The sequence below is a fragment of the Lipophrys pholis genome (genome assembly GCF_963383615.2).
Source record: "Lipophrys pholis genome assembly, chromosome: 6".
NCBI lineage: Eukaryota > Metazoa > Chordata > Actinopteri > Blenniiformes > Blenniidae > Lipophrys > Lipophrys pholis.
Window position 1 is genome coordinate 18004718 of NC_137629.1, and position 13953 is coordinate 18018670.

At 46.3% G+C, this 13953-nt stretch overlaps 2 protein-coding genes across 3 annotated transcripts; both read right to left on the reverse strand.

Annotated features, from left to right (window-relative positions):
- Positions 1-4053: 4053 nt before the first annotated feature.
- Positions 4054-6858, reverse strand: cxxc5b (CXXC finger protein 5b). 2 transcript variants are annotated; one of them, XM_080465176.1, is made up of 2 exons: positions 6540-6858; positions 4054-5720 (listed from the first exon to the last, which is right to left on the reverse strand). In XM_080465176.1, exon 2 carries the CDS (start codon positions 5516-5518, stop codon positions 4622-4624), a length of 897 nt encoding a protein of 298 aa, XP_080321302.1. In that variant the 5' UTR covers positions 5519-5720; positions 6540-6858; the 3' UTR covers positions 4054-4621. The 2 variants fall into 2 exon arrangements, with proteins under 2 accessions (XP_080321302.1, XP_080321303.1); XM_080465177.1 differs by having other exon boundaries at positions 6329-6659.
- A 1323-nt stretch (positions 6859-8181) lies between these two features.
- LOC308110601 (CDGSH iron-sulfur domain-containing protein 1) lies at positions 8182-10971 on the reverse strand. The gene is made up of 3 exons (XM_080464995.1): positions 10756-10971; positions 9351-9553; positions 8182-8948 (listed from the first exon to the last, which is right to left on the reverse strand). The coding sequence occupies exons 1-3, from the start codon at positions 10826-10828 to the stop codon at positions 8859-8861; spliced, it is 366 nt and encodes a 121-aa protein (XP_080321121.1). The 5' UTR covers positions 10829-10971; the 3' UTR covers positions 8182-8858.
- Positions 10972-13953: the final 2982 nt, after the last annotated feature.

A 13953-nucleotide genomic window follows, 5' to 3' on the forward strand; every position in this document is an offset into this window, starting at 1 on the left:
CGGGACCTAAATCAGTGATGTAAAGTTTATTTTATCAGAAATTTAGTAAAATGATTATTACAATCTAAAAACAGCCACAACACCTCATGTTTCCTCCTTGATCTTGTACAAAGAAGTTGGAATGCATTATTTAAAAACAAAATTCAAATTCAAATAGCTTATCACAAAACCTGATAACGTTAAAATTTTGAAGGAAAAATAAGCACAATTTAAACATTATGTCATTATGGCGATAGGTCCTGGTGAAAATGAAGGTCAAATGTTGAAAAGTAACATTTTCTTTGCGTTTTTTTCTTTTTCAATGTCCAAAATTCTGAAGTAAATAAACCAGAAACATCCGTTTAAACTAATAATTTTTATACTCTGCATGACTATCCTCAAAGGTCAAATGGACCTTTTGGTTGCATGTTTAACACCCAGTTATAAATTGTACGTAGGCATTGGCAATTGTGCATGAACATGTGTGTATGCAAATGTGTGTTCCTGTGCTATTTATGTATTATTATGGAAACCTATTCACCGTGTATGCTGCCTGTCAGTCATGTTAGTTCAAGCTACTAGCTGGATGAATGTATGAAGTGTTTTTGTTTTTTCTTTAAATGAAACGTGGACAAAATAGATGTTTGGGCTCCGAGAGCCTGATTTAATTCTGCCTCATGTCTTTCTACATCTGGCCAGTAGTGGCCACTGTTTTGACAGAGACTGTTTAACTTCGTGCCACTCACGTAAACACACACATGTGATCAGCAGTTAAACGAACACGCCGTTTTAATCAGTGCTTGTAGGGTTTTTTTTGTTTGTTTGTTTTTTAAACTTCAATTTCTTTTATGGGCAGAAACCTGCTGATGCTATTCGAAACACATGCATGGCCTTGCAGGCTATCACACACCCTATAACTGCAGACTGAATGAGAGCGCCTGCATCTCCAGTGGCTTCATTCACTGTGGTCGTCGGTATGCAGATGTGTGCACCATGACGTGGCCGCTCTGCTGTCGTGTGACTCACGTAGCCTCTATCACAGCTGCAGACTCGCGCTCATGTTTTCTTCACTTTGGCTCACTGTCGCCAAACTTTGTGCCAGAGTGTCTTCGGCTGAATTTCCTTTGAAAAGTGCCAACGTTACAAGACATTTTGAGATCAGAAGGCAAAATAAGACATGAGGTAAATATCTCATCATCAATTTTCCATAATTAATTGGTATTTGCCACAGTGTATTAACTGTTCACCCTGCACGTGTGTTATTGAGGCAATGTGCTGCTCTTCTACAAGAGAATTGTGCAAATTGAACGGTGCAGTTCAGGTCTAGCTTCAGAATCATTGGAAACAATCAATTCCACCTCGTGAGGTTGGAGTGAAAACAAGCCGTGATGAAATATCACTGCAGGCCGGCAGGCAGGCACACAGGCTTTATCTCCGTGCTCTGCCTAACTTCCTGAAACCTATTTTAAAACCAGCAGCCAGCTAAAGATTAACAGAATTTTCTGCACATTACGCATTACCTCCGAGGATCAAAACGTGAGAATGTTTCGGGAGCTAATTTGTTCCTGATGTTTTTTTAAGAGACAGATAGATTCCCAGAAAATCCGTTTTTCTTGTTTTAAAGCTATTGAGCTGTTTTCCTGTCCATTTTTTCACGCTCAGCACGAGGCCAAACTGGACGTGGACCGTTTATAGAAGTCAGTCTATTCTGGATCCATCTTTAACAGCTTTAAGGGTCAAAGGTCAAGCGTCCCCTTTGACCCTAGTGTCACCAAAATATAACCCGAGGGGTCGATGATCTGAAACTTTTCAAGGATGTAAGGAGGCATTGTGTTTCTGTTTGGGAGCCGCGTGTTTTCCGCGAAAAGGGAACGACAAATGGATAACAGAGGCGTAATGAGGAGTGATCTCAGAAAGATGCTGTTTCTGCAAAGCTGTTACACATTTCCCAACACTGGGGACACGGCCAGCAGAGAGGAAGAAAAAAATCCACAATGAGACACAGTGTCTCCGTGCAGACGCAGTGGCCAAAATTTCAAAGGTCTGGCTGGTGTGCGAGGGTCCGCCCAGCTCCAGCGCAGGTTGCCTTGGGGCTGGCAGGTTGCTCCACTGCAGTGTGTGTGTGTGTGTGTGTGTGTGTGTGTGTGTGTGTGTGTGTGTGTGTGTGTGTGTGTGTGTGTGTGAGAGGACTTTTTCAGTCAGAGTGGGCTGGGCCGCCGGTGCTGCTTTAACATATGTAAGCTCCACGGGGGTCTGTGACGGCACACACCGGCTATCTGGACAATGCATCCGTCATTAACCTCGGTCCCCGTCTCGCTGCATTGCTAATCGGGCCTCCATCACTCCTGCACGCTGGATCTCTCGCGCTCCTCATCTCTCCTTTCTCTCTTTGTTTGGCCCGCGTTATCTTCATCCCCTGCTGTCCATCTCCACGTCCTCCTCCCTGCGTATCCCTCGCTTTCTCTTTTCTCTCCCCCTGTGGCCTGCTTTTCATCTCTCCCAGTTTCTCTCTTACCCCCAACACCCCCCTCCAACTCCTCCCTTCTCTCTGCCCTTCACCGTGCCCCCCCCCATTCACCCTTTCCCTGGATCCGCTTTCCACCCCTTCCTCCACCTCCTCCCCCGACTCCCTCAACCCTCCCCCCCTCCTCCTCTTCTCTGTCCTCCGTTCAATCCCCGCCACCCCCCCACCCCCTCCACCCCTCCCCTCCTCCCTTTCTCTCTTGCCATCTTGCAGGCCAGTGGAGCCAGACTGCAGGCGTTCAGGGAGTCACTGGACCTGCTGGGCAGCGGGTGACATAGATTTCCGGTGTGTGTGTGCGTGCGTGTGTGTGTGTGTGTGTGTGTGTGTGTGTGTGTGTGTGTGTGTGTGTGTGTGTGTGTGTATGCGCGCATGTGTGACGAGACCAGGGAGAGGGGGGTGTTGGGAGGGAGAGTGGGGGGGGATTAAGCTCCAAATCACTAGAAAGGCACTGAAGAGAGAGAGAGAGAGAGAGAGAGAGAGTGAGAGAGAGAGAGAGAGAGAGAGTGAGGGAGAGGGGTTGAGAGAAAGAAAAAAGCAGCAGATCCAAGAATTTGAAATTCCCCCTTTGTCTGGGAGATGAAGAAACACTAGACTGTGGACTCAAACTAAAAGACTGTGTGTTTCTCATTCAGTGGGAGCGTTGTAATAGCATGATGTTGGAGCTCACTGCTTTTCTCCATGAGTTGGCAGTGTCCTGCGTTGGCTGGCGTGCAGCGCTCCCCCCCCCCCCCCCCCCCCCACCCCCCACTCCTCTCTCTCCCCCTGCCTGACAAACACACACACGCATACACGCACGTCCGTCCGCACACACACACACACACACACACACACACACACACACACACACACACACACACACACACACACACACACACACAACCCCTCCACCCCCACAGATGCACACACACGCATACACACAGAGACATGCACGCACACACAGTCCCTCTGCGATCCCCCTGACTGAAGGCTCACAGGAAGTGCAGCCGTGGCCCAATTATAGCGTGACACCTCGGGCCGGCCGTTGCCATGGTTACGTCTTCCCTGCGGTCCCCTGGAGTGTGGCGCCGAGGAAGAAGGTCTTATCACATCAGCCATCGTTACGGCAACAAGCAAAAACCCACCCTGTAGCCCTCAGTCCAGCTGGCTGTGTGTTTGGTTTTAAAACGTGTGTGTGTGTGTGTGTCACTGTGTGGGATAAAATACTTGAGGAAAAAGAAGAGAAAACGTGGGGTGAAATTGCGTCAGTGCGTGAAGGAGGAGAGAGTGTTTGTGATTGTGTGTGCGTGTCAGGTTAGGTGTGCTTGAGTGCATGCGCCGGACTTGCCAAGGCAGCGTGTAGGTGTGTTTGTGTGTGCGCGTCTGTGGGGTTGCGATAAGGCTCTCAGCCACACCATTAGGTGACTCATAATCCACACAACCTCACACATGCACGTGCACAAGCGAACGCGAGCAGAAACGCGGGCGCAAACAGAGACACTTCCACACACACACACACACACAATTATAACTGATTGTGTACACGCACACACGGATGTAGCACAAACCTTGTAGACAAGTGCACATGGCAAATTTCTTTTATTTCAAAAGGGCAAACAGAGCTATACAGTACAAGTTGCACATGAAATAATTTAGCCGAGGCCGAACTCATTCATTTCTTACTGATGCAGTGACGTCAGAACAACAGAAACAAAACTCCCCATTAGAAACAAAACATTTGGCTCCTTCTTATGTTGAAGCACAATACAGCCAAAATGGAAAGCAATGTAAAAAAAAAAAAAAAAAGAAAAGTAAAGAAGAGGACATAATGTTTTCCAGATATTTACAGTCTATTTACAGCATTTTTGTTGTCACCTAAATATTGACACACATTGGTATCCTTCTTTCTCTCCTCTCCAATTCACTGATTGTCAAAAGAAAGGATGGGAACGAGTGTGGACATTCTTTAACAGAGCTGCAGCTCCTCACTAAACACCTGATCCGGAGATCTTTTAACCACAGTCCGAGCGTGTGAATGTAGTGTCCCGTTGTGTTTTTTTTGTTTTTTTTTCTTAGAACTGCAGCTCCTCAACAATCATCCAACCAGGATCCTCTGACAAAATGCTGCTGCCACAAACATTACTATCCATCCAAAGCTCCGTTGCTCCTCTCCTGTGCCAGGCCCAAAGTAAAGTCGGACCCCCTAAGATCAAACCCCGACACTCTGCTCTCGAACCCGGGCCCACCAGGCTTCCTCTTCAGCTCCTCGCACTTCCTGTATTTACAGATCTGGTGTCCCCTCTTGCGATTGCGACAGCTGCTGCACTGTTCGCAGTTCGTCTGACGCCTGCACGGTACGCACTCCCCGCACCTCTTCCTCTTCCTCCTCCCTCCACTGCCTCCACCCAGAGAGCTTGGAGAGTAGCCCTCAGCCACCAGCCCCTCTATGCTCTCCGCTCCCATGGCCGCGCTCCTCCAGTGGCCTCCCCCCATCTGGAAGCCCGCCAGAGGGAACAGAGCTGGGCTGAAGGGGAACCAGGCACCCAGGAAAGGTTGGAAGTCAGTGCCACATCCAGAGGAGTCCTCTTCCTCCTCCTCAGGCCCAGATCCGCCTCCCTCTCCGTCGCCCTTTGCCACCTTTGCCTCTGCAGCCTCCTTTTTAGCCGGCTGGCTGCTCTGTGCGCCCAGGCTCGCCTGCTCCGTGGTGGCGGGGGTGAGAGCCAGGAGCCCGGCGCGCATCAGCAGCTCTGCGGCATGGGCCAGGTGGAGCCCGCTAGGTGACTCCCACATGTCTGGCCAGGAGGAGGGGGCCCGGCGAGGCTTGGCGTGACCGGGCTGGGCGGTTCGCTGCTGGGCCGGGGAGGGCTGGATCAGGCCTTTGACATCCACGGCTGGGGAAGGGGTGGAGATGTAATGGGAGAGGCTGTAGGGGTGGCTGGAGCGCTTAAGGCTCGGTCTCAGCGGCTCATTGGGGATTTTAGCACTGCTGTGGGCCTGATCTGGGGAGGAAGGGCCAGCGATGTCTACCGCGGTGGACATAGCCGTGGCTAGGTATGGAGGGGAGGGGGGGGGGGGGGTGTCTGTCCTTGTTTGTGTGTGTTTGGGAGGAGAGGTGAGGGAGAAGGGGGATTGTAGCCGATGCGGGGTTGACAACCGTCCTGCTGTTACTTCAGCCAAAATGGCAAGCCTTGGCCTGTGTCCCTATTCCCATTCTCTGCAGCAGCCTCAGAGTCCTGGAGAGCTAGAAATGAATAGGGGATGAAGACAGGAAGGTTAAGAATAGAAATGTTGGAGAGACAAATCCAGAAAGAGAGTAAACAGGGAAGATCAGACAGGAGAGATGTTTCCTCAGTCAGAGCTTTAAACCCTGTCAGACACTCAGACAATCTGAGTCCTCGGGCTCATATAACATAAAATGTATATATGTTTGGAAATCAAACTGCTGGAACAGACGCGATCAGACTCGTGTGTGTGCCAGTGCATGCCGTGTCTATGATTTCCGCATACAGGAGGCAGTATCCCTTTAAGAATTTCACGGTATATCAATGCAATCAATAACAGAGCGACAACAATATGCAAAGATATGCGCATATGCGCAGGTCAAATGTGGAGCGCGCTTTTCAAATACATTTTGACGACTGCTGTTATGTGTGCCAGCCAAAGCTTAAGCTCACCAGGGGAAGACTAAATAAGGGACCGTAAAAAAACAGGCTGTCTTTTGTCTGGTATCGACGACGAGGAGCGAGGTGCGCAACGATGCGGTTGCTGTGGATAAAAAAAGACCAGGCTATATTCCGCGATCACATTTTGTGGAAAAACTACACCGCCGATTAAACACGGGACACGTACCGTGTGCCAGGATGGGTGTGTGAGCCTTTTGGTGGATCGATCGCGGTGGCAGATCGATCATTTGAGCGTGATTAAGGTTACCTAAGAAGACGGTGCTCGACGGACGCCACGGCGAGCTGACCACAGTCCGAGTGGTCGCTGCGACACGGCGCCGCGCGCAGGAAAAGGCGACAAAATCAACAGGAAGTGTGGACAAAACGCTCGCGCTTACCTTCCAAACGCGACCTGAACTCTCCTGTCAAAGATATGATGAAGTCATGAACTAATGGCGTGGTGATTGTAGCGTATATGGACGGCGGAGCTGCCGATTCCTCCTCCACCTCTCCGTCCCGGAGGGTCTGCAAACACTCTGCACGGAATTTGGGGGCGTCGCTCAAAATGCGAAGTGGACTCTGCAGTCGAGGCTGTGGTGGTCAGAGCGACCCCGGAACACCGTGCAGCCAGCTGCCGAGACCGGAGAAGAGGGGCAAATTAAAGCCAGCCAGCAGTGTCCATCAATCCACAACAACAACAACAACAACAACAACAACTGTGCCGGATGACAGGAGCGCAGGGTGGAGAGAGACTGTCCCCATCACACCCAGAACACCCAGATCCTGTGGTCCACTCCAAACACGACTACACAGAAACACGTGGATGTCACAGATAGTGTCAGAAAGTCACGAAAAATAAGACAACATTCAACACATTTCCTCCTCCAGCAAGTTACAATTGACACAAGAATGCAAGCAACTGACAAAGGGGTTTAGAAACAACGAAGTAGCCTATAATTAATGAATTCAGCTATCAAAAATAGAATTGAGATTGATTCAGAGAATAGAAGGAATAGTGAAGATGTAGCTTGACTATCTATCTATTTATCTACCCATCTATCAAAAATGGGTAAACTAAACATTATTAACCCATAATAACACTAAAAACATGAAATGCCACTCAGTATTTGGAAAGAGTTATAATATCTACATCAGTACATACTAGGTTTGTTGAAACACATAGTTACTATTCCACATGAAAACTTAGAAAATTACTTTTCGCTGTGTAATGATATCACTGGAAACATGAGAATACAATTGGAACTGGTCCTATATCAATACCTATTTGGCTAAACACTAAATGTATAAAACATACAGTTACAAATTCGTGTATGTGTGTGTGTTGCTAACTTGTAACATCAAGAAAAAATCTAATCCAGACTACATAAACAACACATGTCTTTGACAACAAAGTTTTGACCAAGTGGCCCACATAAACATGATCTTTGTTGTGTGTGTGTGTGTGTGTGTGTGTGTGTGTGTGTGTGTGTGTGTGTGTGTGTGTGTGTGTGTGTGTGTGGTGACTCCTCACGCGGGGACGGCGGAGTCCACTCCACCTCTTCTGAGAGTCCTCCGCTGCATCTGGCACGCAGCCAGCTACCTCGTGCGTGTGCGTGCGTGTCTGTGCGCGTGTCACTGTGGGAGCAGGGGCCCACAGTACTCGCGTGCACTCACAGCGTCTGGCCCGGGCGATCCGTGTAAACACAGCGTCTTCTAGCGGTCAGCGCGGATACTGCCGCGTCTTAAAATGGCCACTGGTGTTTGGTGGACACTGCAGCACGGCAGCCCCCCCTCAGCCGAGGCCCCTCTCACACACACACACACACACACACACTGATCTCACTGCAGTCCCCACACACACTCACACTGGTGTACTCATTATCCCCGTCCACTGTTAATCCATGAACACACCGCTCTGGCTGCCTGCAAACAAGAGGTGACGCCGCTGAGCAGCTTTTAAGGCAAACAGACGTATCCTGGTATGGCCCTCGGTATGGCCCCCAGGGGCCCCGTGTCAAATCACCAAACAAGAGGCAAATATCTGATCACTGAACAAGTTTTTATTGACAACAAACAGGATGAGTGCTCATCACACCAGACACACCGCAGCCAGTAGAAAATAAATCCGACAGGAAAGCAAAATATAGTCTCTAGAAGCAGAACTTGCACCTCTGAACACTATGAACTCACAAGCAGCAGCAGTGTTTCATCACTGGAGATCATTTCATTTCATTTAAGACAAACTTTTGCTCCCCCTGACTGAGCAGCAGAAAAAAAAAAAAAAGATAAAAAAAATCGTACAATCTGACACCGATATGGGTAATGACTCATTTTGTCGGGGTCGCAGATTTAAATATAAGGCGGATGAATTTGGAATCTGATCGGATGGCGTGACACATGGGGCTACCAGCGTCGCGTTTCCACCACCTGATCCACACCTCCAATCAAGTCCAGACAGACAAAACTCCATTTCTGACCGATTGTCAAAGTCTCCTCCCCATCCGTCCCCGCGTGAACTTTCCTGCTTTCAGACCGAGTGTGGGAACAGAGTGGAATGTGTGAAATGACGTTATATTTGAAGCCGTGCGGCGGGTATCCCTGGTTTGTTTGGGCTGCATCAAGTTTCATACTGTGACCATCAGTATGACAGTGCGATGGTGACGGTGATTGATTGGGGCACTAGAGAGGCGTCAGAGGGAATGCCGAGCTCGGCGGCGTTAGGCGTCTTTCTTCTTGATGATTAGCGGTCCGACGTTGTCGCCAGTCTCCTCGTTGTGTTTGGTGTGGCTGCCGTCACACAGGGGGAACTGCAAAGAGGACACGGCGTTAGATGAACCAAGTCACTTTCAGGCTTTAAGACACTTCGACATACAGAATATCTTTCTGATATTTGTCGCCCGACTGGTTTGAACAAGCTGGTGTAATCTCATCAGGCATAGGTATGGTCTCCTGCTTCAGGTCACAGTGGCTGCCAGTCAGTTCAATCATGAAAGGATCAAATTATAAACACCGATTGCTACATGTTGATTTTCAAGAAGCTGACAAAACAAGGCTTTCGGAGAAGAGGGTGCACAAAGAGAAAGAAGCCAAGAAGGGCATCTTTCAATAGGGATGTTCCATAAGCTGGTTTTCATCCTCATAAAGTTAAATAACAGTCATCCTAACCAGGCTACAGGGACATTTAGCAGTTGGTGTGACCCAGGCCTGACCTTCTTGGACTTCCAGCAGCGGCAGTACACCGCCTTGGTGCCGATGTCCTCCATGTCGACGCTGTGCACCACTTTGGGACTGTCTTTGCTGATGGATGTGTTCACCTGGCCCGATTTACAGCTCCGCCCACTCAGGTAGTGGCTGACGAGGAACCCTCCAGCAGCTGCGACCACGGCCACAGGCACCGCTACCACCAGGTGCTCTGGGGAGAGGAGCAGGTCGTGAGCGTCCAGATCCAGAGGAGTAACATGTAAGGCTTCACACTGTGTTGATGATTTTAAACAGGGTTGTCAAACATCCGGCCTGTGGGCCAATACCGGCACGCAAAAGACTCCAATCCAGCTAAACAACCATGGAAATTGCAAACATTTCAAAGAAAACTGATTTCATTTCCTTGATTTCAAGGTTTCATTAAAACACTTTATTTTTGAGATTATAGTCATTTTCCGTAGTAATTGTTTGGTTGTCATCATGTATACTGTGCGCCACAAACAAAGACAAATATTTAAAGTTTAAATTTAAAGGTCATTATGGCACTATTTTACCGGTCGGGCCCACTCAAGATGAAATGAGGCTGTATGTGGCCCCGGAACTAAAATGTGTTGGTTTAAAGGTACAGCTAGTCAGACGCACTTAACGCAGTCACTGAGCAATAGGGGGCGCCGTAGTGCTCAGTATATGTCTTCAGTGCACCAATCAGAGTATTGGAGGGGTCAAAATGAAAACAAATTCCTGAATCTAAGCTGGCATGTTCTCCATCATTTGGGGTTTTCTATAAGGGGGTGTGTTTACAATACACCGGGTTCATGTGAGCCTAAATCCAGACAAATTGAGCAGTATGCATGGTGGCTTTTCATTTTGCCCACGGGCTGTGAAATCGGTGGTTTCTAGTGAGGCACAGAGGAGGATTATCTGCGGAGGTCCATTGAGGATCACATGATGTGGAGGTGTAAGGCATGAGGAACAGAGGCCCTGCTGTCAGTCTGGATCAGCAACTTCTGTGATTAGCTGCTTCGCCTGAGCGGCGAAGGGCCACAGAGGCAGAGGCAGAGACAGAGACACAGACAGACCCCCGCTGGACGTGGAGGCTCGCCTCTAAACTTGGCTCCGGCTCGTGAGTCCAGACTCCCACAGTCCGTCTAAAGTTGGAAACACAATCCCGGTCCAAGTCATCCGGCGGACCGACTGGTCAGCTAGCTGCACGGCTCCTGGCTTTATTTATAAACATAACGCAGCAGATGCATTAAAATAACCTTTCATTTCTTTCTATTTTATTGTGTGCACCGTAAAGGTCTCCAGGGAGCCACCATGTAAACGTCTCATGTAACAGAACACGTCAGAAGCGTTACCTTAATAAAACACCAATATTTAACATTACGCGGCCGCTCGGCTGCGATACTTCACCTTTCGTTAACCTGAATCCCGAGCCGGAGAGCGGGGATATGTGAGGCACGGCGGGCATGCTCGGGGTTGTCATGTTTCCTCTGGACGGCGTGTTGTTTGTGATCGACGCTCCGCGGCGGCAGCAAGGTCAACCGAGGAGCTTATCTGAACTCTGCTCGCTCCGCCGGGGCGACGCTGCGTTCAACGTCACCGCGCTGCAGCCAATCGGCGCAGAGGAGCGAGACGAAGCCCCGACGAGACAAGAGGAAGTGGTCCGACAGCACTTCCGGCTTCGCTTCATCGCTCAATAGCTGGTCGGTCGAAACAACGACACGTTTAAACGAAATGGATCAACTCCTTAAACAAGTTGTTGCATTTCTTAGCAAAATATTACTATCGCCATGTCCGGACATTAGAATAGTGGTTCCACATTCACGCCACAGTTCGTTAACCTCCAAACAAGAAAGTTCCTTATGTCCTTATGTCCTTTAGTTAACCGCCAAACAGTTCCGCCAACAGGGATTCCTCTTGCCTTCATTCATCTTTGATACATCCCATTTCCGAAATTATATGAATCAACTTTTGTATTATTATGAAATCCTCGTAATGTGATGACAATGAAGTCAACAACAGGCAACAACAAATATTAGAATAGCATGGTAACACTATATCATCAAATCAATATATATATTAAAACAATTTTAACTAAGAAACCGATGATTGTGTGTTCTTATGTTTATTTGTTCTATCGTTATTCAAAAGTAAATTGTACATTTGACCTTTTAAATTCATGTGAACGGGAGGGGAAAAAACTCTTTTTGCTACTTTTTTATTCAAAGAGTGAGAATTGGTCGTTGCAAAAAAAGATGTATAATAATTGTATTATTTGCTGATGGATTGAATAGGTTTCAATTCGAAAACACATAAAGAAGACATTCAAACATAAATCATTTATGTTCCTCTGTAGCAACTAATACTTAAACTATAACACTTATTGAGAGTTGGGACAAAACAGGTTTTAAAAATATTTTTTTTAATCCACACTAAATTTTAGAGCTATATATATTCCTGTGAAGAAACATCTTACCTGTTTTATCATGTAAAGGAACAGGTTTGAAATAAAAACAATTTTTTTGATAAATGAACATGTTTTCCTTTCAAACGTGTGTTAACTCCGTCAGACAGACTAAGAAGTACATGATTTTAATTCCACCAATCCAACAAAAATCGAAAGTTCTGAATTATATTGTAATAGTTACTGATATGTAATAAATTACATCATGTAAACTTAAGTGATTTCACACTATTCTGAAAAGTCAGATTTCTAAATGTATTCATTTTTATACTTTTTTAATTGTAATACCAAAAAAATGATTCTTTTAAAAATGATGTAAGAGGATGTATATTAGATGGCCTTTGATTACAACAAACTGAAGAAAGAATTTAAATTTTCTTTCAAAATTAACAAAACAAACATCTGACGGAGTTGACAAAAGCCTGACAGAAAAACATGGATGCATTACTGAATAAATAAATGTGTTTCTAACCAGGAGGAGGAGAAAATAGATAATTGCTCTGCATCTTATATAAAATATAGTGAATAATTTCATGAACAGGCGTCGGACGTGCTCACGCTCTGAAGTCCATCACATCAGGGCGATGCTGCAGATCTCTTTGTGTTCTTCATTTGACTGGTGATGCCTTTTCCACTAGGTTCAGTAAGATGCCTTCAACTGGGCAAGAACAGACGTCCTTCCTGCTAAACTCAGGTTGAGCCTTTGCTGTTAGACCATGCGGATGCAGAAACTCCACTTTCAAATCCTGATGCTCAACATCCACAGCAATGGTCGTCATCTCATTCAAGTGCTAACCAGTCTCCATTATTAAGGCTAATATGTCTAAATTAAACTGTGAAAAGACAGAGTTGACATGTAATGACCATAAGAATATTGACATGGTTTGTCTAAAATATCAAAATAAAGTTGTATTTGTAACATTTCTATGTAATTTGTACATGTATTCAGAATTGGAGTTATTTGGTTTTTTTGGACAGCCCACTATTGTGAACTCTTGCTGGGGACAAATACAATAACATGGACCTTCTAAACACAAAAATGACTTAAAAAATAATTGACGTATACACAAATCCTTGGAGTTAACTTTGTAAGCATGACAGTCATGACTAATTTCTTGATTTTTATTCATCTTTTCTATGTAGGACTTGTTTTTTTCCCCAACTGGGTGATAAAATAATTTTCATGCGTTAAATACGATTCAATACTTAAAGGAACCACTAGAGGGCGACAAAGCAATCATCACGAGACCTCTACTGCAAACAGATAACGCTGTAAAAATAATATATTGAAACCCTGAAAAAAAATTAAATTAAACATTTTTCATCTTTACCATTTACAACAAACTTATTGGAAGCCAATTAGACATCAGGTCACTCTGACGCTGTGCAGTAAAAGCTGGTTTTCAGTCAAATTATTCTAGAGGAGTGTTACAAACGTGACCCGTCCTTGTTCGTCCCGTCTCTGCGTCTGCCGCGTTTTCTCAAAACGACGAGTCAAAACAGGAGTCTGGGGTTTTTATTACACAGTTTAATCAACACACAAAGCTCAACGAGCCTCTCAGGTAATTCAATATACAGAGGTTTTGTGCAAGAAGAGTGGGTTCTCCTCACACCCAGAGCCCAAGCCAGTCCCATAGCCTTTTAAGATGTTAGCCTCTAATTTAACAATAGCAGAAAGAAAAAAGAAAAAAAAAGAAACGAAAAAAGCAACCTAAATAATAGAATTATGGGGGTGGGGAATGAAAACACAGGTTAAACTAAGGAAAATAAAATGCTTAAATACCTGGTCCAGAACCTCCACTTTGTGAAATAAAGAAAGTGGCGGGGCGACATGGGGTTACAGTTGTGCGTGCATGTGTGTTTATGTGTGTGTGTGTGTACAAAGGGGTCAACTGGGGTGCCGGGGGTGGGGGGATGGGGATGGGGGGTTGGGAAAGGGAAGGAATGAGGAGGAGGTGGTGCAGGGGTAAATTCAAGTCCTTTCATAGATTTCAACAGAAGACCCAAATAGGCCATGTGCATTTTTTTTCCCTCCTTTTCTTCTTTTATTTTTTTAAACACAACCGGCGATGACTTCTTTAAAGTTTTTATTCATTGTATAAAACACAGAGTGCCCTTTGTCTCGAGTGCCAAGACTGCTTTCA